The sequence below is a fragment of the Trichogramma pretiosum genome, unplaced genomic scaffold (genome assembly GCF_000599845.2).
Source record: "Trichogramma pretiosum strain Unisexual culture from Peru unplaced genomic scaffold, Tpre_2.0 scaffold138, whole genome shotgun sequence".
NCBI lineage: Eukaryota > Metazoa > Arthropoda > Insecta > Hymenoptera > Trichogrammatidae > Trichogramma > Trichogramma pretiosum.
In genome coordinates, this window is record NW_019641654.1 from 2,366 (window position 1) to 19,326 (window position 16,961).

The 16,961-nt window shown below is 48.5% G+C and overlaps 1 protein-coding gene across 1 annotated transcript in view; it reads left to right on the plus strand.

Moving 5' to 3' along the window:
* Positions 1-478: 478 nt before the first annotated feature.
* The window catches only part of LOC106653789 (chorion peroxidase-like), a 47,082-nt gene continuing 30,599 nt past the window's right edge, over positions 479-16,961 (plus strand). Inside the window, exon 1 of the mRNA XM_023460111.1 lies at positions 479-752. Coding sequence (XP_023315879.1) covers positions 516-752 — 237 coding nt within the window. The 5' untranslated portion in view covers positions 479-515. The remainder of the gene's footprint in view (positions 753-16,961) is intronic.

Below are 16,961 nucleotides of genomic sequence, written 5' to 3' on the forward strand. Positions count from 1 at the left end.
GACTGCCGAAAATTGAGATTCAAGGAATATGGTATATAATCTGACAATAACTAAAAAAAAAATCGCGTTGGAAAAGAAAGAAAAATTAGGGTTCTCAAAAATAAGTTGGTAGGCTAAAAACTACTAATTCGTTCAGAGGCCGAATATAATTCAGTCAATTTTGCATTGTATTTTGATAAACGCTAACGTTTTGTTCATTTCCTCTGATACCGCGCGTGTATGATTCATTGATTGCACCAGTGGTAAGGGTCTCTGCAAGGAATTTCCGTGGCATTTGCCCGGTGCCTGGTTACTCGTGTGAGTCGGTATATGGGTTTTGATGTTGCAAAAAGTGGCCCTCGCAGTTTATCCCGCTATTTAAGCCATGTCCGATAAATGAGTCGTATCTTCGTATTTCCAAAATTCACGACTTTTTTTGAAAAAAAAAAAAAAAAAAAAAAAAACAATAGCTTGATTGTTCGTAACTTTTGCAGGTACATCCACCTTCCCCCAGCGTAAACTCTGCTTTCACAGTTATGCTTGCCGTATTTGGACAGTTTCTAGATCATGATATGACAGCAACAGCAATAAGTAGGGGTACCAATGGAAGTTCAATAGCTTGCTGTGAACCCCATGTTAATCATCCAGAGTGTTTCCCAGTTATTATTGAACCTGATTTGACTCAGGGTATTGCAGAAAGTTCGTGTATGGAATTTGTACGATCAGCACCAGCAGCTCAATGTAAAATAGGACCTAGGCAACAATTAAATCAAGTAAACAAATTTTATTAATAAAATTATTTGTCTTACTAATAAGAAAAATGTACTACTGTTGCTTGTGTACACTTCAACGTTCTAAGTTGGAATTATGCGGATAAATTTTCAATCATGGCTAAAAACGCCAATAATGCCCCAGCACCACACACAGGCAGCGGAAACGGCCAAATCGCTCGGTTTTCAACTTGCTCGCAATAGGTTAATTAAAATTCCGAAAAAGAAACCAATGTATTTTTTCGATAGGTTTTTACCTCAGCTTTTCATTGTTGAAGTCTAACATGCAAAAATATGCCTCCATAACCCCAAAAAATGGACTTGAATATAAAACACGTTGTAACTTCCAGAGTTAAACTCTGATTGACTTTCTGAGTAGCTAGATCGAAAGATTTCGCGATTTTACATAAGAAATGACTCTAAAAAAAGGGACTTTTTCGAATTTCTCGAGAGGTGAAAAGGAAAAGAGCGCGTGGTCGGCCATTTGCGAACGCCACGGCTTGTTTTTTCGCTACACTTTACGTTTCTTTACCTCTCACGCATTTGGCTTTAACCATAAAAATTAACAAATAAATGGTTTTTGTGTATTTTTTTCTCATCTTTTTAATGGTGCAATTAGTTTTTGGAAAATTTTCCAAAGGTAAAGAATCGTAAAGTGTAGCGATAAAAAAAAGCCACAGCGCTCGAAAACGGCCGACCTTGCGCTCTTTTCCTCTTCACCGCTCGAGAAACTCGAAAAAGTCCTTTTTTGAGCCACCCCAACCTGAAGTGACATTTTACTCCCGCTAAACGAAATGAAAATGTTACTTTAGGATGGGGGATTCACAAAAATTGTATTTGCACCTATGTAACGAAAAAAGAAAGTCTCAGAGCATGTGATTATAAATAAGCCTCGGATAATAAATTTTACGTGCTCTGAGACTTTCTAGTTTTTCACTCCCTGCGTGCAAAATATACTATTTTTTAGAGTCATTTCTCATGTGAAATCGCGGAATCTTTCGATTTAGCTACTCAGAAAGTTAATTGGAGTTGAACTCTGGAAGTTACAACGTGTTTTATATTCAAGTCCATTTTTTGGGGTTATAGAAGCATATTTTTGCATGTTGGACTTCATCAATGAAAAGCTGAGGTAAAAACCTATCGAAAACATATATTGGTTTATTTTTCTGAATTTTATTTAACCCATTGCAAGCGAGTTGAAAACTGAGCGATCCGGCCGTTTTCGCTGCCCGCGCGGGGTGCTAGGGCATTAATGACGTTTTTCATGTTAAAACGATAAATGTAGTTGATATTTTTTCTTGAAAATCTTTACCGTTAACTGTCAAGTCTGTTCGATCATAAAACAATTTTTATAAATAAATTGCGATGAGCAAATCGTCCTCACTCGGAGAGACCCAGCTCAAATGCCGTCGACAAGAATTTTTACTTCGGTACCTCTTGTCCACTCGCTTACCTCTCCAAGGAAGTTCTGGGCCTTTCACTGCGTTGGGTTGTGCTTTTGAACCCAGGCGACTCACTTTTCAATTTTGAAATCTACGTTTGTTGGTCCACGGGGAGGATCTATAATTGACTTTACCTTTACTGGTGTCTCGCTCTACGATAGTCAGGTCTTGGCGTGTTAGCTATACCTACACAAATAATGACCATCAAGATATTTCGTTCAAGATCCTCCTCGAGGAGAATCGAAGTGTTAGCCGCCCTTCGGTAGTTAAACGTTAGTGGAGCGCACGCACTTTCGACGGTGACTGCTTTGCCAGGGTTCGTTTCCGAGATGGATATCTGGTCGGGTCCTCTTGAGGACATGGTGAACAAACTCATGTCCACAATCGGGCGCGCATGCGACGCTTCCATGGACAGAGGAGGTGATCGACGACGCCGTGAACCTGTCTGTTGACGAAGCGACAGCATTGAGGAGTGTCGGTGGAGCTGCCTCCGGTTGCGAAGGAGCGCCCAGGCTCGCGGTCTCGCTGACGAGATCATCCAACGGAAGGAGTTCACCAACGCTCGAAGACGTCGACGCAGGGCGATAAAGGCGAGCAAGCGTCTCTGATTAAGGCAGCTCTGCGACGAGGCGGACTGCGATGCGTGGGGTAAACCATACAAAATAGTCATGTCCCGCCTCAGGGTGCCCAGGACGGCGCCGCCCACTGCGCCGGACTTGGTGCGACGCGCAGTGTCCACGTTGTTTCCGACGATCATTACTCGGTTGTTTCATGTTCCACCATTACTGGAGAAGTACAGACTCACAGTACGGCTTCCGTAAGGGGCGATTAACTATTGATGCCATACAGACTGTCCTCAGCCCTGCACGATCAGCCATCAGTGGCAAACGATAGCACCCGGCTACCAAGGAGTACTGCGATATCATCAGCCTAGATGTGAGGAACGCCTTCAAAACGGCGCGATAGAACAAAATTCTCATCGCCCTGAGCCAAATGTAGGTCCCAGCCTATCTGTTGTGAATAGTGGCTAGTTACTTCTGCTACAGAGTGTTGAAGTTCACCAAGTCCATTGCTTTCAGGGATCTAGAAGCTGTGCTCTACAATCGACGACTCTTTGAGATTCACGGTGACCTTTGATTTCTCACTGACCGCAACCTAGGTAGAGAGACAACTTGTTTACTAGAAGCTGTTGTGCATAGTGATATGCGCATAGTGTTGCGCATAGCGGTAAGAAACGCTTGGTTATAAGCTCACTTCTTAGCTTACAAAGGGGGACTTGAAATGGGATATTTACCAAAATCACGAAAGCGGAGAAGTTAAGATGAAATGTATGAATAATGTCTGGTTATAAATACAAGCACTGTATTATATTGAAAAGTAACGCTTGCTTTTTGAGAGCACTCGCAGTGTGTACTGGTATTTCTTCTCGCTGTCTCGTACACGCGTGCGTTCTACAGCACTGAGCCTATTGACGCGCACTGCGAGTTGCGTTGACTCTAACAAAAATTTGTATGATTATGATTATTATTATATGAGGGGGTTCGTGAATTCCTTAAGACTGTTAATTCGGTAGAATATAATCGCTTTTTATTTTATTATTCTGAATTAATTATACGATTGTTAACTAAATAATGCTTCTAAATACAATAAGAAAGTTACACCGTCTTCACAGGATATCGGTTTATGCAATGTCAAACGGACAACAGACGATGTTATACGACAAGAATTTCACGTGTCGCGATACCGTACTTTTGTTGTCACGACTTTCGTGAACACTCCCGTATAGGCGCGCACTTGCTAGGCGCTCTCGTACAGCGACTGTTCAATGCTGCGAGGCGCATTGGCAGAGGGGCGTGGCCATGACGCAAAGAAGGAAGTGGGAGAGGCTCGTGGAGCTCTCACTGCTGCCGCCAGCATTGTGAAAAACTTTCCGGAACATGGTTGCCGCTGTCGACTGCCGTCACGGCTTTATCATCTGACCCGATGCTGCCGACTCAAATGTAGGCGGCAGAACTCAAATAATGTTTTGTGTACATGCTGTAGTTTTATTACGTGGTCTTTCTTCGTGAATGAAATGTAAATTACATTTCATTAATTAATGTAAGATGTAAAAAAACATTTCATTCATGAAGAAAAACAACATAATAAAACTACAGCGTGTACACAAAACATTATTATAGCACTGCGTGGCTAAAGTTCACGTTTAAGGCACGCTTTGCCGTGATGTAAGCTGCTTATTATTGCACGGTGACGCTATTATGAGCACCATATATCTCGCCAAACGAGGCCTAAACGTGAATTTAGCACAGTGCTATAAAAAAGCTCGCTTTGTTCGGGTGCTAACCAGGCCGTGCAATAATGGCCTGTCACACGTATCATAATATACCATTTGAGTTCTGCCGCCTACGTTTGATTTGGCAGCATCGGGTCAGATGATAAAGCCGTGACGGCAGATGACAGCGGTAGCCATGTTCCGGAAAGTTTTTCACAACGCTGGCTTCCGCACACCTTATGAGGTTATACACGTTGCGGTATTGACCACGAGCTTCACATGTGCGTTCTGCTACACGTGTTATCGTGCTTACAGTTTGATTTCAACGCAACCTCCTTACGGTGCGTAACGCATTTCTCTATCTATAAAAAAAAAAAAAAAAAGAAAACGCGTACAGGTGAAGCCTTGTGGGTCGCGTGTCTATCGTTGTTCACGACTTGATACGCGATATGACCGAATACACTTATGGAGCGTATTGATGAAATAGAAAGAATAATACTTGCATTTATGCAGGAACTGCGGTGTAGCTCTCACTTGATCACACTCAATTCACTCTTGCGGGCAGGAAACGATGGTGATGCGCATATACCAGTCGAGTTCTGCACCAGAAAGGAGCCTGACTTCGATAAAAGGTTCACTACACTTGCCACACAAACCACCTTACATCCTTGTGACGAGTACACTTCGCATCTCACGCTGTCACACAAGTGTAGTAGCGCTCAGAATTGCAGACGGCGTCACGCGTACGTAAGGCATCGTGCTTGTTCGCATCAGCGATATCAATTCGCTATTAACGAATATTCTCGAGGTAATTGCTTGCTTGAAATCTCGCTTTTGCGATCATACACACGATGAGGGGAGGGGGGGGGATTTGATGTGATAATGAATGGCTTCATTATCACAACAGTATAGCATACCAGCCCAATTAATGAGAGTTAATTGGATACTGCCCCGTATTCGCATTGCTGCGCATAACATGGGTGTGTATTTGGATGCTTGTCTGTTATTTCAGAGCAATTCCCATTTTAATTAACCTTAACATTACCTTATACCCGGTGGCTAACTTTAGGAGCCTGCGGCTGTTGAGAGTTCACTTAAACTTATAAGTACATTTTTGTAGGAGAAACAGATGACTGAGTGAGACCAGCGCATGGCTTTTGTAGGTGCGCTCTTCGCCCCACTCGTTCGCTCCGCTCTGCGACGGCATGTACGCGCTTTGAGGTGCGACTTATCGAGCACGATTCGGATTTTTAATTTTCTTCTGTGCCGACAGTAGTTCATATCCTCAGCTACCTTGTAATATGTATCAGCAGTTTTTTCATATTGTTTTTTACGCGAACGGTAAAACTCGGGACGGTGCATTCGAGCTTGCTGCAGCCAAGCAGCCGCCACAATCAGCCAGGCAGCCGTCACCATCGGTCAAGCAGCAGCTACCACCAGCCGTTTAACTCAGCTGATTGACAGCGAGCCAGCATCAAGATCATCGATCTACTGCCCCCATAGTTTGTAAGCTTTGTTCAAATATGTTTATAAGAAAGTTTTGTGTGTGAACCTCACTCGAGCATTATAAACTTACTACATGTTCCTCCCCTCAGACAATACGGTAAGAATTAAATTAAAATAGTAAAGTTATTACCCATGCAAAAGTGTATATAACATTAGCAATTTAAGTGCTCCACCTAAGCTTTGAATTTATTCTTAGTAATTGTTAATTTCAAGGTTCTCGTGGTGGAGTGAAGTAAGAGTGAACACTGCTGGATGTTTGCAACAAGCTAAAGGTGGACTGCTTTGGACGTCAAGCACACGAATACAGCGACCCAAGCTTTTACAGTGCGGTTGCCTCGACCTTTGATTGGTGCGATCCCGAATGGCCCAGCGTAGTCCAGCCCGGTACACAAGAAAACACGGCTCGTTGAAGTGACCCGGGCAGCTTGCAAAGGTGCCATGATTTGAGTCATAGTTCAAGCCTTGCTAGTGACGTAGACGACGCAGCTCTTTATGTGCTTATTGATCAGTCGCCTGCCATGAATGATCCACGTTCTCTAAAGCACTTGCGTGTAAGGGACTCGGAAGCCCCCGTGTAGTGTCACGGTGTGAACCCAACGGATGATGAGTCCTGTGATCGAGCTCTGCGCGTCCAAGCTCGGTGGATGTCTCTTGTTGAATGGCAGGTCCGATGAATGCAGCCGACTCCCAACCCGTAGTATGCCTTGATTGCAAAGAAAAGGATTGAGCGATGCTAGAGATCCTCGAGAGGGAACTGGCTTGTCTCTGACTAACGCAGCAATTTCCTCGTGAAAGGCTCGCTGTTGGCTATACCGTATGCACGCATCAAAGGCAATGTCGAGTTCTGTTCGGGTCCTAGGCATCAAGACTATGTTGGTAGGTTCACGGCCTAGACGGAAGCGGATCCATCTACGCAGTCGGACCAGATAACGCAACAATTGGTAGAGATCAGAGAATCTTGCTAGGTGATCGCTGTCCACCTGGTCTGAAGCTCGTATCGCAAGGCAAGCTGTCCTTTGTTCCGCTGGTGGAGTTGCATCGCTGCTTGGGAGTTTTGGCCACGTTGCTATTGATCCCGACAGCCACTCTGGCCCGTTGATCCATGAACTTTGAGAAAGTAGCCCTTCGGCGTCGCTCCCTCGTGATGCGACGTCTGCAGGGTTCTCGGCATAGGGAACATGGCACCAAACGCTGAGTGGGATAAGTCCTTGGTGTACGTAGTTGTTGACGAGTGAATTTCCAGTCGGCCCAGTCGAGCGTATCCAATGGAGTGCTATCAGCGAATCTGACCACGCTGTACAGGCAATTATATCGACGTCCAACTCGTCGCAGATGGATCTCAGCAGTCTGGCAGCGATTAATGCAGCTCGAAGCTCCAGTCTCGGGATGGTCATCCGTGACGTTTGGGACAAGGGCTGACGCAGGCTTCGAATGGGGCTTAATTTAGTCTTGGCAAGGAGCAACCTGACAGTGGATTTTCCGCTCTCGTTCTCAGCCCTCGAGTAGGCTACTGCTGCCATAGCACGACGACTCCCATCGGCAAACACGTGGATCGTGAGCTTGGTACCCGCCGATCCTGACCCGATCCATCGAGGAATAGACATCCTGGCGAAGGCTAAGAAGTTAGCTCTCACTGCCAGCCAGCGTCGCGACATCGAGTCCGGTAACTTCTCGTCCCGCGCTAGTTTGGCACGCCACAAGTCCTGGACTAGAATTTTGGCAGTGAGGGTGATAGGAGCAGCCCAGCCGCAAGGGTCGAACACTTAAGCCAATTCCACCAACACCCTTCTCTTGGTGAGAAGCTGATTATCATTGGAGCACACATTGAGGCCGAGCATGTCATCCTGCGGACTCCGGGACACCCCGAGTTCTTTCACGGGGTATTCTTGAAAGAAATTAATAAGCGTCGGTCGAAGGAGCTCCACCGAATCCAAACCGTCAAGTAGCTGAGGGTGGTTTGAGAGGGAGCGGGACAAAATCTCCGGAGACAAAATCTCCGGCGACACAATCTCCGCGACAAAATCTCCGGGACAAAATCTCCGGGCGACTAAATCTCCGCCGAATTTAATTTTATATTATTATTTATTATTAGTGATAGTGTGTTTGGGTGCGTGATAGTGTATTTGAGATGCGTGATAGTGTGTTTGGGATGCGTGATAGTGTGTTTGGATGCGTGATTGTGTGTTTGGATGCGTGATAGTGTGTTTGGATGCGTGATTGTGTGTTTGGATGCGTGATAGTGTGTTTGGATGCGTGATAGTGTGTTTGGGATGCGTGATAGTGTGTTTGGGTGCGTGATTGTGTGTTTGGATGCGTGATAGTGTGTTTGGGATGCGTGATAGTGTGTTTGGGTGCGTGATTGTGTGTTTGGATGCGTGATAGTGTGTTTGGATGCGTGATAGTGTGTTTGGGATGCGTGATAGTGTGTTTGGATGCGTGATAGTGTGTTTGGGATGCGTGATAGTGTGTTTGGGTGCGTGATAGTGTATTTGGGATGCGTGATAGTGTGTTTGGGATGCGTGATAGTGTGTTTGGGTGCGTGATAGTGTGTTTGGATGCGTGATAGTGCGCATTTTTTTCCCGCGGGATTTTGTCTCCGGAGATTTTGTCTCCGGAGATTTTGTCACGGAGATTGTGTCGCGGAGATTATGGCAGCGGAGATTATGTCGGTAACCCGGTTTGAGACCCACTTGCGAAGGGAAAAGCTTCCCGCCTTCATGAGGTTGATGAATTGATCTCTCAACGATAATGCGGCTTTCAGCTCGTGCGCGCCTGACAAGATGTCGTCAACGTATCTATCCTTTGTGAGTGTGGTTGCTGCCTCCGGGAAACGAGAGCCTTCATCAGAGCAGAGTTGCTGCAACGTGCGAAGTGACAAATACGGAGCACAAGCAGTGCCGTACGTCACAGTCCGTAGCTGATAATGCTCAAGTGGGTGGTCTCTGCTCGGACTCCAAACTATGAGTTGCAGATTAACATTCTGTTCGTCAATCAAGATTTGCCGGAACATCATTTGTACGTCTGTATAGAAGGCGATGCGATGAGTTCGCCAATGCAGCAATGCAGCCCAGAGAGTCCGTTGCAGTTTCGAGGCGGCACACAGCATGTCGTTCAGACTGGAACCCATTGATGTGGGCCCAGAAGCATCAAAAACCACTCTCAGTCTGCGGCCACGGTCACTAAATTGCCATATTCCGTGGTGCGGAATTCCAGCTCTTTGGCTTGGAAGTAGCTGTAGATGATCTTTTGCAGGTCCTCGGGCGTGCGAATTCTCTCGAGCGCGGCGAGGATGTTGTTCCACCGCGCCGAGTTGAACGCGTTTCGACGACGTGACGACGGCGCAGTACTTGCGGTTGGCCGCGAGCTCGTCGGGCAGGTCGATGACGGCGGTCTGCGTGCCCGCATACGCCTTCCATAGGGATCTCCCGTCATCTGGAACCAGGTTGGCCGTGCCCAGCTGGTGATCTCGAGCGCGGTCTTGTGGCTAAATGCGCTAGCGCTGGTGGCATCTCCGAGGACGCCATAGAGCTCCATGCCCAGTGCAGACTCGTTTTGCACGCCTTTCCTCTGCTACAACACCATAGCGCCAGAGGCGCTACGTCTGATGCATTGCACCGACTTGCCAACCGTCTCCTGACAACTATGGCGTCAGGCCTCAGGCAGACCTCACGCTATCGAGGCCCTGGGGGCTGTGAGCCACACTCGGCTACTTCAGCCTGGTGGGCGTCACGGCGCCAGCCGCGTCGACCTTTCACGACCGTGAACGGGGATCCAGACAAATCATCCTTTGACAATTCATCCTGCGACAGCTCATCCGCAACAATTCATCCTGGGCGACTATTCATCCGCGACAATACATCCTGGGTGACTATTCATCCTCAATAAAATTTCAATTTTATTTTATTTCATGTTTCTCTCGTTTCCTTTGATTTCGGAATTTGTGAGTGACTATACGTGATATAGTGTGATCTCAACACACTCCCGAGCAGATTATATACCACAGTGTGTATGTATGTGTGTGTGTGAGTATCAACATTATATTATGTGTGATTTAAGCTCACTTCGAGCAGCTTATTTACCTATCTGTTCTTGCTCTTATTACTGTAAGCTCAGTATTGTTTTGTGTGTCTGTGAATTAATTAATTATGGTGTTGAAATTTGTTTTAAGCCAGCGTAATACGTCATTGCTCGTGCATAACAATTATGCTTATAATAAACACAATTGCAGTGCTGGCAAAGTAATTTGGCATTGTGCAGCTTATACCACCACTGATAAGTGTAAGTGTCGTGTACATACAAGTTCTGTCGAAAAAATGGCCTAGTTTTATGGGAGAGCTGTTTCGAACACAATCAAGTCAGTGAAAGTGCTGAATTGAAAGCGAGGAAAGTGAAGGAGAATCTTAAAAAGAACGCTAACAAGACATTTGAAAACCCGGGCAATATTATAGATAAACGTCTGCATAATATTGATGCTACAGCTTCATATCTAGTGCCGAATCAGCACAATCAAATTTTAAATGCCTTCGCATTACCAGCTTCTGCTTTCGACTTAAATGTTCCGTCTATGTTTACAAACACGATACGCGGTGATCATTTTCTGCTTGGCGATTACGCCTCAGACGATACACGAGTGCTTACGTTCACTACATCAGCCAATTTAAAACTTCTACGACGTTGCGATATCTGGCAAGGAGATGGCACCTTCGACGTTGTACCCAGTATTTTTGATCAACTGTATACTAGGTACTTTGATTCCTCTCGTATACGTTCTCAGCACTCATCGCACTCGTGACGTATATAAACGTATTTTGGAGACTCTTGTATCGTCATGTAGAAAATTAAAGCCCGCTCGTATGATTATTGACTTCGAAAACGAGTACATCAACGCGTTTTCTGATGTCTTCCCTGATTCAGATATACATGGGTGTTTTTGCCACGTCGCACAATGCATTTGGCGTCACATCCAAGAATATGATTTGCAAGTACGCTACCAAACTGATGCCGATTTTGCATTACACTTACGCCACTTGATTGCTCTTGCATTCGTGCCAGTCGATGAGGTGCAATATGCTTATGCCAAACTGCTTAAATCTACATTTTACCAAACTCATTCACAGGAATTGGATAAGCTCATTCGTTACTTTGAAAGTACGTGGATTGGTGTCTCTGGTCGCAAGAAAAAATCACCTCTGTTTCCCATTTCTATGTGGAACAATTATAATATAGTGCTAAGTGTGTGACGGGGCACAAGGCATAGAAGCGTCGCGCCGTGCATTGTAGTATAAGTCGCGCGAGCATGTGTGTGTGCGTGTATGTTTTTGCGACTTACAGGTCGAGAAGGACAGCAGCGGCAGCAGCAAGCAACGACGTTTCGGCACGTGCGGCGGCGTACGCGTGCGAGAGAGACGGACTGCTGCGCGTGAGCAGACGCGCCGACGCGCAATAGATCGCGCCAGAATAGCTCGAGCAAGCGACACGAAGACACGTGAGATACGGCCGCCATTGAAAAGCTTCGAGGTTATCGCGAGTTACGAGTGCGAGATTAGAAAAAGAGAAAGCCACCGCGGTCTGTGCCCGTAGAAGACGGCACCAAGAAAGCCGTCGCAGAAGTACCAGTGCGAGTTCGCCCAGGAGGGCTAGTTGTAGTGCGTGCCCGTGGAAAAGTCGGCCAGTACGGCAGATCTCGCCCAGCCGGGCCCGTGCAAGCGAGTGCACCCGTGTGAGTGTCGCCCAGTAGGGCTCGTGCAAGTGAGTGTGCACGTGTGTACGCCGTCGAACATCGTTGCCCAGACGTGGGCGTAAGGACGCACAGCTCCGTCGCACGTGACCGTCGACGCCCGGACGAGGGCTGAACGCCAGTAAGGAAAGGAGCCGATCCAACGCCGAGGCGCCGAAGAATTGGGGTTAGTTTTTAAGGTTATTTGCGAATCATTGGTCGAAGCGACGGCCGGGTCGTGTGCGTGTGATTGCGTGTGTGTTCGAGCTCGGCTGGCGAGTATCGCAGCGGCGATACGCAGCCAGCATTGTATTGGTGTGCGTGAGTACGTGAAAATCCGTGCCGGTAACATCAGAGCGGATCGCCCGCGACACAGTATCAACGCATCATCGAGACCACGGTGCGAGTGCCACGTCGCGTCGGTACACGTGCACTCGACATCGTCGCATAGATCGCGCGCGCAGCGGCCATATTGGCTCGGCCGATTAAGCTCGTATCACGAGATACGGTAGACGCGAGCGCCGAGCGCGCCCCTGGTGGGCAAAGTCGAAAGTAAAGTCGAGTCGAACTTGTGCCTCGTCGCGCATTATTGTAAGATATCGCCCGTTGGGCAATTTGAAGTGGTTTTTCGGCCAGTTGGGCCTTGGATTAAATAAAGAAGTACATTTAATCGACACCATAGCCTAGTTATTTCGCGACCGTTCTTTTTCGCGGATTTCAGCATCAGTTACAGGAGGTCAACGGTAAGCCAGCGAGCCTACAGCAAGCTCGCACTGACGACGGGCCCAATATCCCCTCTGGGAGTACTCGACCAGGTAAGGTGGTCCTATAGAAATTTATTCGACGGCAGGTGATTTGCTGCTTTCTCCCACACCGGGGTCAGCCGTCCGTCGCAATTGGCGCCCAACGTGGGGCCCCTTGGGCCTGATCAGTCCGGATTGGGACTTATAAAATTTTTGGGCCTTACGAAAATAGAATTTCTCTAATTTTCGTCGGCCGTCGTCAGGGCTTACTGTTGAAAGCAAAGTGAAATTTCGACGCGCGCGTAGTGTGAGTGTGGAACTCGAGTGGTCATCGGACCTAACGAGAGTGTGTTACGACCCGGCGTCGACCAACAGTAAGTTTTCATTGATATTGTAGCTGCTTAAAAATTTTGTTGCTTTGATACAATACTGTAAATTGCTTTGCTTGTAGTGGGTCGCTTGTAAGAAACTATCGCTTGATTTCATTTCTGATTTTCGCTGGTAATTTTTGTTTTCCTTTTCCTTGAGCCTGAGGGCTAAAAGAGTATAGAAAGTGAAGCCTTTTGCTTCAGAGAGCGTGACCCTGCACCGAGTCAAAGGTTTTGCACCTAGCTTTCCTTGTTTTGCGCCCGTGTAACGACCCTCGCGGAGTTAATTGGCACGTTAGTTCGCGCTTGATTTCCCACTACTTGCTAGTTTTTCGCGCCCATATTTTAGCTCATCATGTTTGGGGCCCTTATTCGACACGGAGAGAAGGATTTAGTATCACGCCCAGATATTGTGGGCGACCTGGCCCGTCAGGTCAAGGCGATCATCGAGAAGATGGATCTAGATCAAGTGATCGCCATTTTGGACGCCCGTAGGTTGGCTGGGGGCGGGACAGAGATGGCATTGCGGAGCCGATTATTTCGCTCGGAGATTCGGGCAATTCACCCTGAGGCCTTTCCACCCTGGTTCCCGGCGGAGGACGAAATCTTGGGGATATCTCCTCTCGACACGCTCCAGTACCAGTTGTTAATTCCTCGGAGTCGGCCGTCTTTACGAATGGATCAGCCCACGGGCCCAAACCCCGAGGACGGTGGGAACGATGAAGAGGAGGAAGGAGCGAGGGCGCTGGTGGATGCGAAGGCAGTGATGCCGACCGCGCCAATCTCGTGCGTGGTATCGTCGAGCACGCCCACCACGACGAGTTCACAAGCGATCTATACGACTCCTCCCACCCAGCACATGTCCAGCACTGCTCCGAGAGTAGTGAGTACGTGGAATAGTTCGACCATGACCTCCTCTGCGCCACTCACGATGGCCTCATCCATGGGGTTGGCTCAATCGTTGGCGGGGCTGAGTTTCAACGAACGAGACAGCATTTGGCCACAAAGTTCAGGGGCCGTCGGACGAGGTTCATCACGCTACGATCTCCCGCAATTGGGCCTTGGAGCAAGGACTTGGCCTAGCAATCCTATCCAAACGCCGTGGGGAACTCGGCCGAAAGAAAACAATCAGACCCAGAGCCACAGTCAAGAGAAGTTGCGAGCGAGGAACGAGAATGAAGACACCGAACGAAGAGTCAAAGTGGAAGCCCGAGGGCCAGGTGGACAAGACGAAGATCGGGCGAATGGCCAGAAGAAGAGGGACCGGGCGGACGATCGAGAATCGGAGCCCGAGACAGAAGATGACGAAGAGTCGAACCGACGAAGAATGGGTCCTCAGAGGACTGGCCGGTCGATTTTGGGCCGAAGAAATCCAAGGAACGACCGAGACGCGTCCTACGAACGCCAAGAACGATCACCCTATCGGGCTCCGAGCCCACCCACCCGCATGACGGGTCTACAGGTCACGAAAGTCCTGCAAAGTTGGCATTTGTCGTTCGATGGCGAGAATCGGGAAGAAGCCCGGAATTTTCTTGAAAATGTGCGGGATTGCAAGGAGAGCAATGAGATCCCCACTGACAAGCTCCTGAATGCAATGCCCGCTATTCTCAAGGGCAAGGCTCAACGATGGTTCCGGGAGAATAAACGAGACTTAACGACCTGGGTCCAATTTCGGAAGGCCTTCGAGGACCGATACATGAAGGTGCTCCGAGACACGACGATTAGGCGAGATATTGACCACCGCACCCAGGCGAAAAGCGAGAAGATTGCCGATTACGCAGACTGTTTTCTGCAGCTGGTCAGACATTTAAGGCAACGCCCGCGGGACGAGGAACTGGTAGAAATGTTCCTGCAAAATGTGCGAAATGGATATCGGCGCTTCATCGCCCCTCATCGACCATGGACGATCGCCGAAGCCGTAGAGTTGGGCCAAGAATACGAACGGATCCTCGAAGACGAGGAAAAGTTCGAAGAGCCATCAGCCAGCTACAAGCTCAGTATCCCGGAGGCCGGGTTTTCTTCAAGGAAGGTGGGCAAGATAGCAGCCATGACAGAAATCGACGACTTCAGCGAAAAGGAAGAGTCAGACAAAGCCGATAACAGCACGCCCAAGAACGGGCCGAATCAAAAGAAAGGCGGCAAGAAGGCACCGAAGAAGACGCCCGACCAGGATCAACAGAGTCCAAGTCCAACCGGGCCGACAGTGAACGTCGCTCAGAGCCCGTGGCAGCAAGTCGTGAGGCCTGAAGACTGGAACCAATACGAGATGTGCGCATTCCAGCCTTACGCCCAGAGACCGGCTCCAGTATCTCCTGCGGTTCCAACTCCGATAAATTGGCCAATGCCACCACCGCCAATGCCACAGTGGCCACCCCAACTTCCTAATCAAGGGGGGGGTCAAAACCAATGGTCTCAGAATAGAATGTTGCCCGTGGAGATGGCTCCGGCAACGGCCAATCAAAATAATCAGGACAATCGACCGCCCAAAGGCAAATTCGCTGGACCTTGCTTCAACTGCCAGACACCCGGGCATCGTGCAGCATACTGTCCCGGGATAACGTGCAAGGCGTGCGGCCAACAAGGACATAGCAAGAAAGTCTGCCCACACAATGCGCAGCAGCAGCCCCAGGCAGAGCAGAGGGAGCCTTTGAAGCAATGCGTGGGCTGTCATGCACAGGGAGTCTTGTTGTGGACATGCCCGAAATGTGCACCTGTGTTGCAAGCGTTGGGAAACGGATTGTCGGGACCGCTGGCGGGCCAGCAACAGTCCCCGATGTAACAACAGAGGCCCGCGAAGAAATCGAAAGGGAGAGCGACGAAGAAGATCTGCTAGAACATGTGTTTTGGATACCCGAAGAGAACGACGAGGCAACAGAAGATGTGGCGTGGGAGTCAGATTCGACGGAGCATGAAGACCAAGCCCAAGAGACCGATCGGTCGAAAGTAGGGCCTGAAGAATTCTCGAAGCAGCAGATGAGTCAGCTTATTGCACAGAATGTTGCGAGGATGGTCGAGGAAAATGCTCAGATAGCTCTGGAGGCGCTGCCATCACGGGAGTCAACGGAATACGGGCAAATTCGGCGGGTGGAGTTGGACGAGGGCGAAGAACAACTTGGGTTTGAGTTGAGGCCCAGAATAGATCAGCCCACCCCAACAGCTGCTCCGGCGGGCGAGAACGACCCAGAGGTCCCGGAAATCGCAGGAATTTGCCAAGAAAACCGTCATTATGCCAAGTTCTCATTAGGGGGTGAAGAATACATAGCGTTGCTCGACCCAGGGGCGAATATAACCGGTGTTCACGCCCGTGTAGCTGAAAAATTCCCTGATCGTTTAGAAAGCAAAGAGGGATGGATCGGAGGTGCTGCACGAGGAGCGACTCGGACCACGGGTGAATTACCCTTAACGATTACCGTGGACAATACGACAGATAGGATTAAGGCCCACGTAGTTCCAACGTTCAATCATGACATCATCTTAGGTATGGACTTTATGTTAAAATTTGATGTCGACCTTCGCAACGGCCGGTACCTGTGGAGGGCGAAAGGAGGCCCATGGCATTCGTCCAAGTTAGACGAGGTTGATGGAAAACCCTTGATGTACGCCGAGTGCGCGGGAATATCTACTTGTGGGCCGGACGAATTAGATCAAGTCGAACAGCTGGTCAACCGTTGCCTTCCAGAGAGTGACCCCAGTCCGGGAGTGACGAATCGCTCGGAGCATCACATCCGGGTGAACACCAGCACGCCCGTACGTCATCATCTGAGGAGAATGTCACCGAAGATGGAAGAAGTCGCTCGGGCAGAAGTGACCAAGCTCGCGGCCGAGGGCTTTATCGAACAGTCGGCTAGCGACTGGTGTAGTGCACCCGTACTCGTGAAGAAACAAGATGGGAGTTACAGGTTCTGCATCGACTACAGAGACCTCAACAAGGTTACGATCCAGGACCAATATCCAATTCCCAATATGGACGGGATACTCGACAAGCTACGGAAAGCCCGGTATCTGTCGAAGGTGGACTTGAAAAATGCCTACCACCAGATCCCGATGGAAGCGAATAGCAAGAAGTACACCGCTTTTGCTATTCCTGGGTCGGGACTTTGGCACTATACGAGAATGCCGTTCGGACTGTGTAACGCCCCAAGGACGTTTCAGCGCCTTATCGACT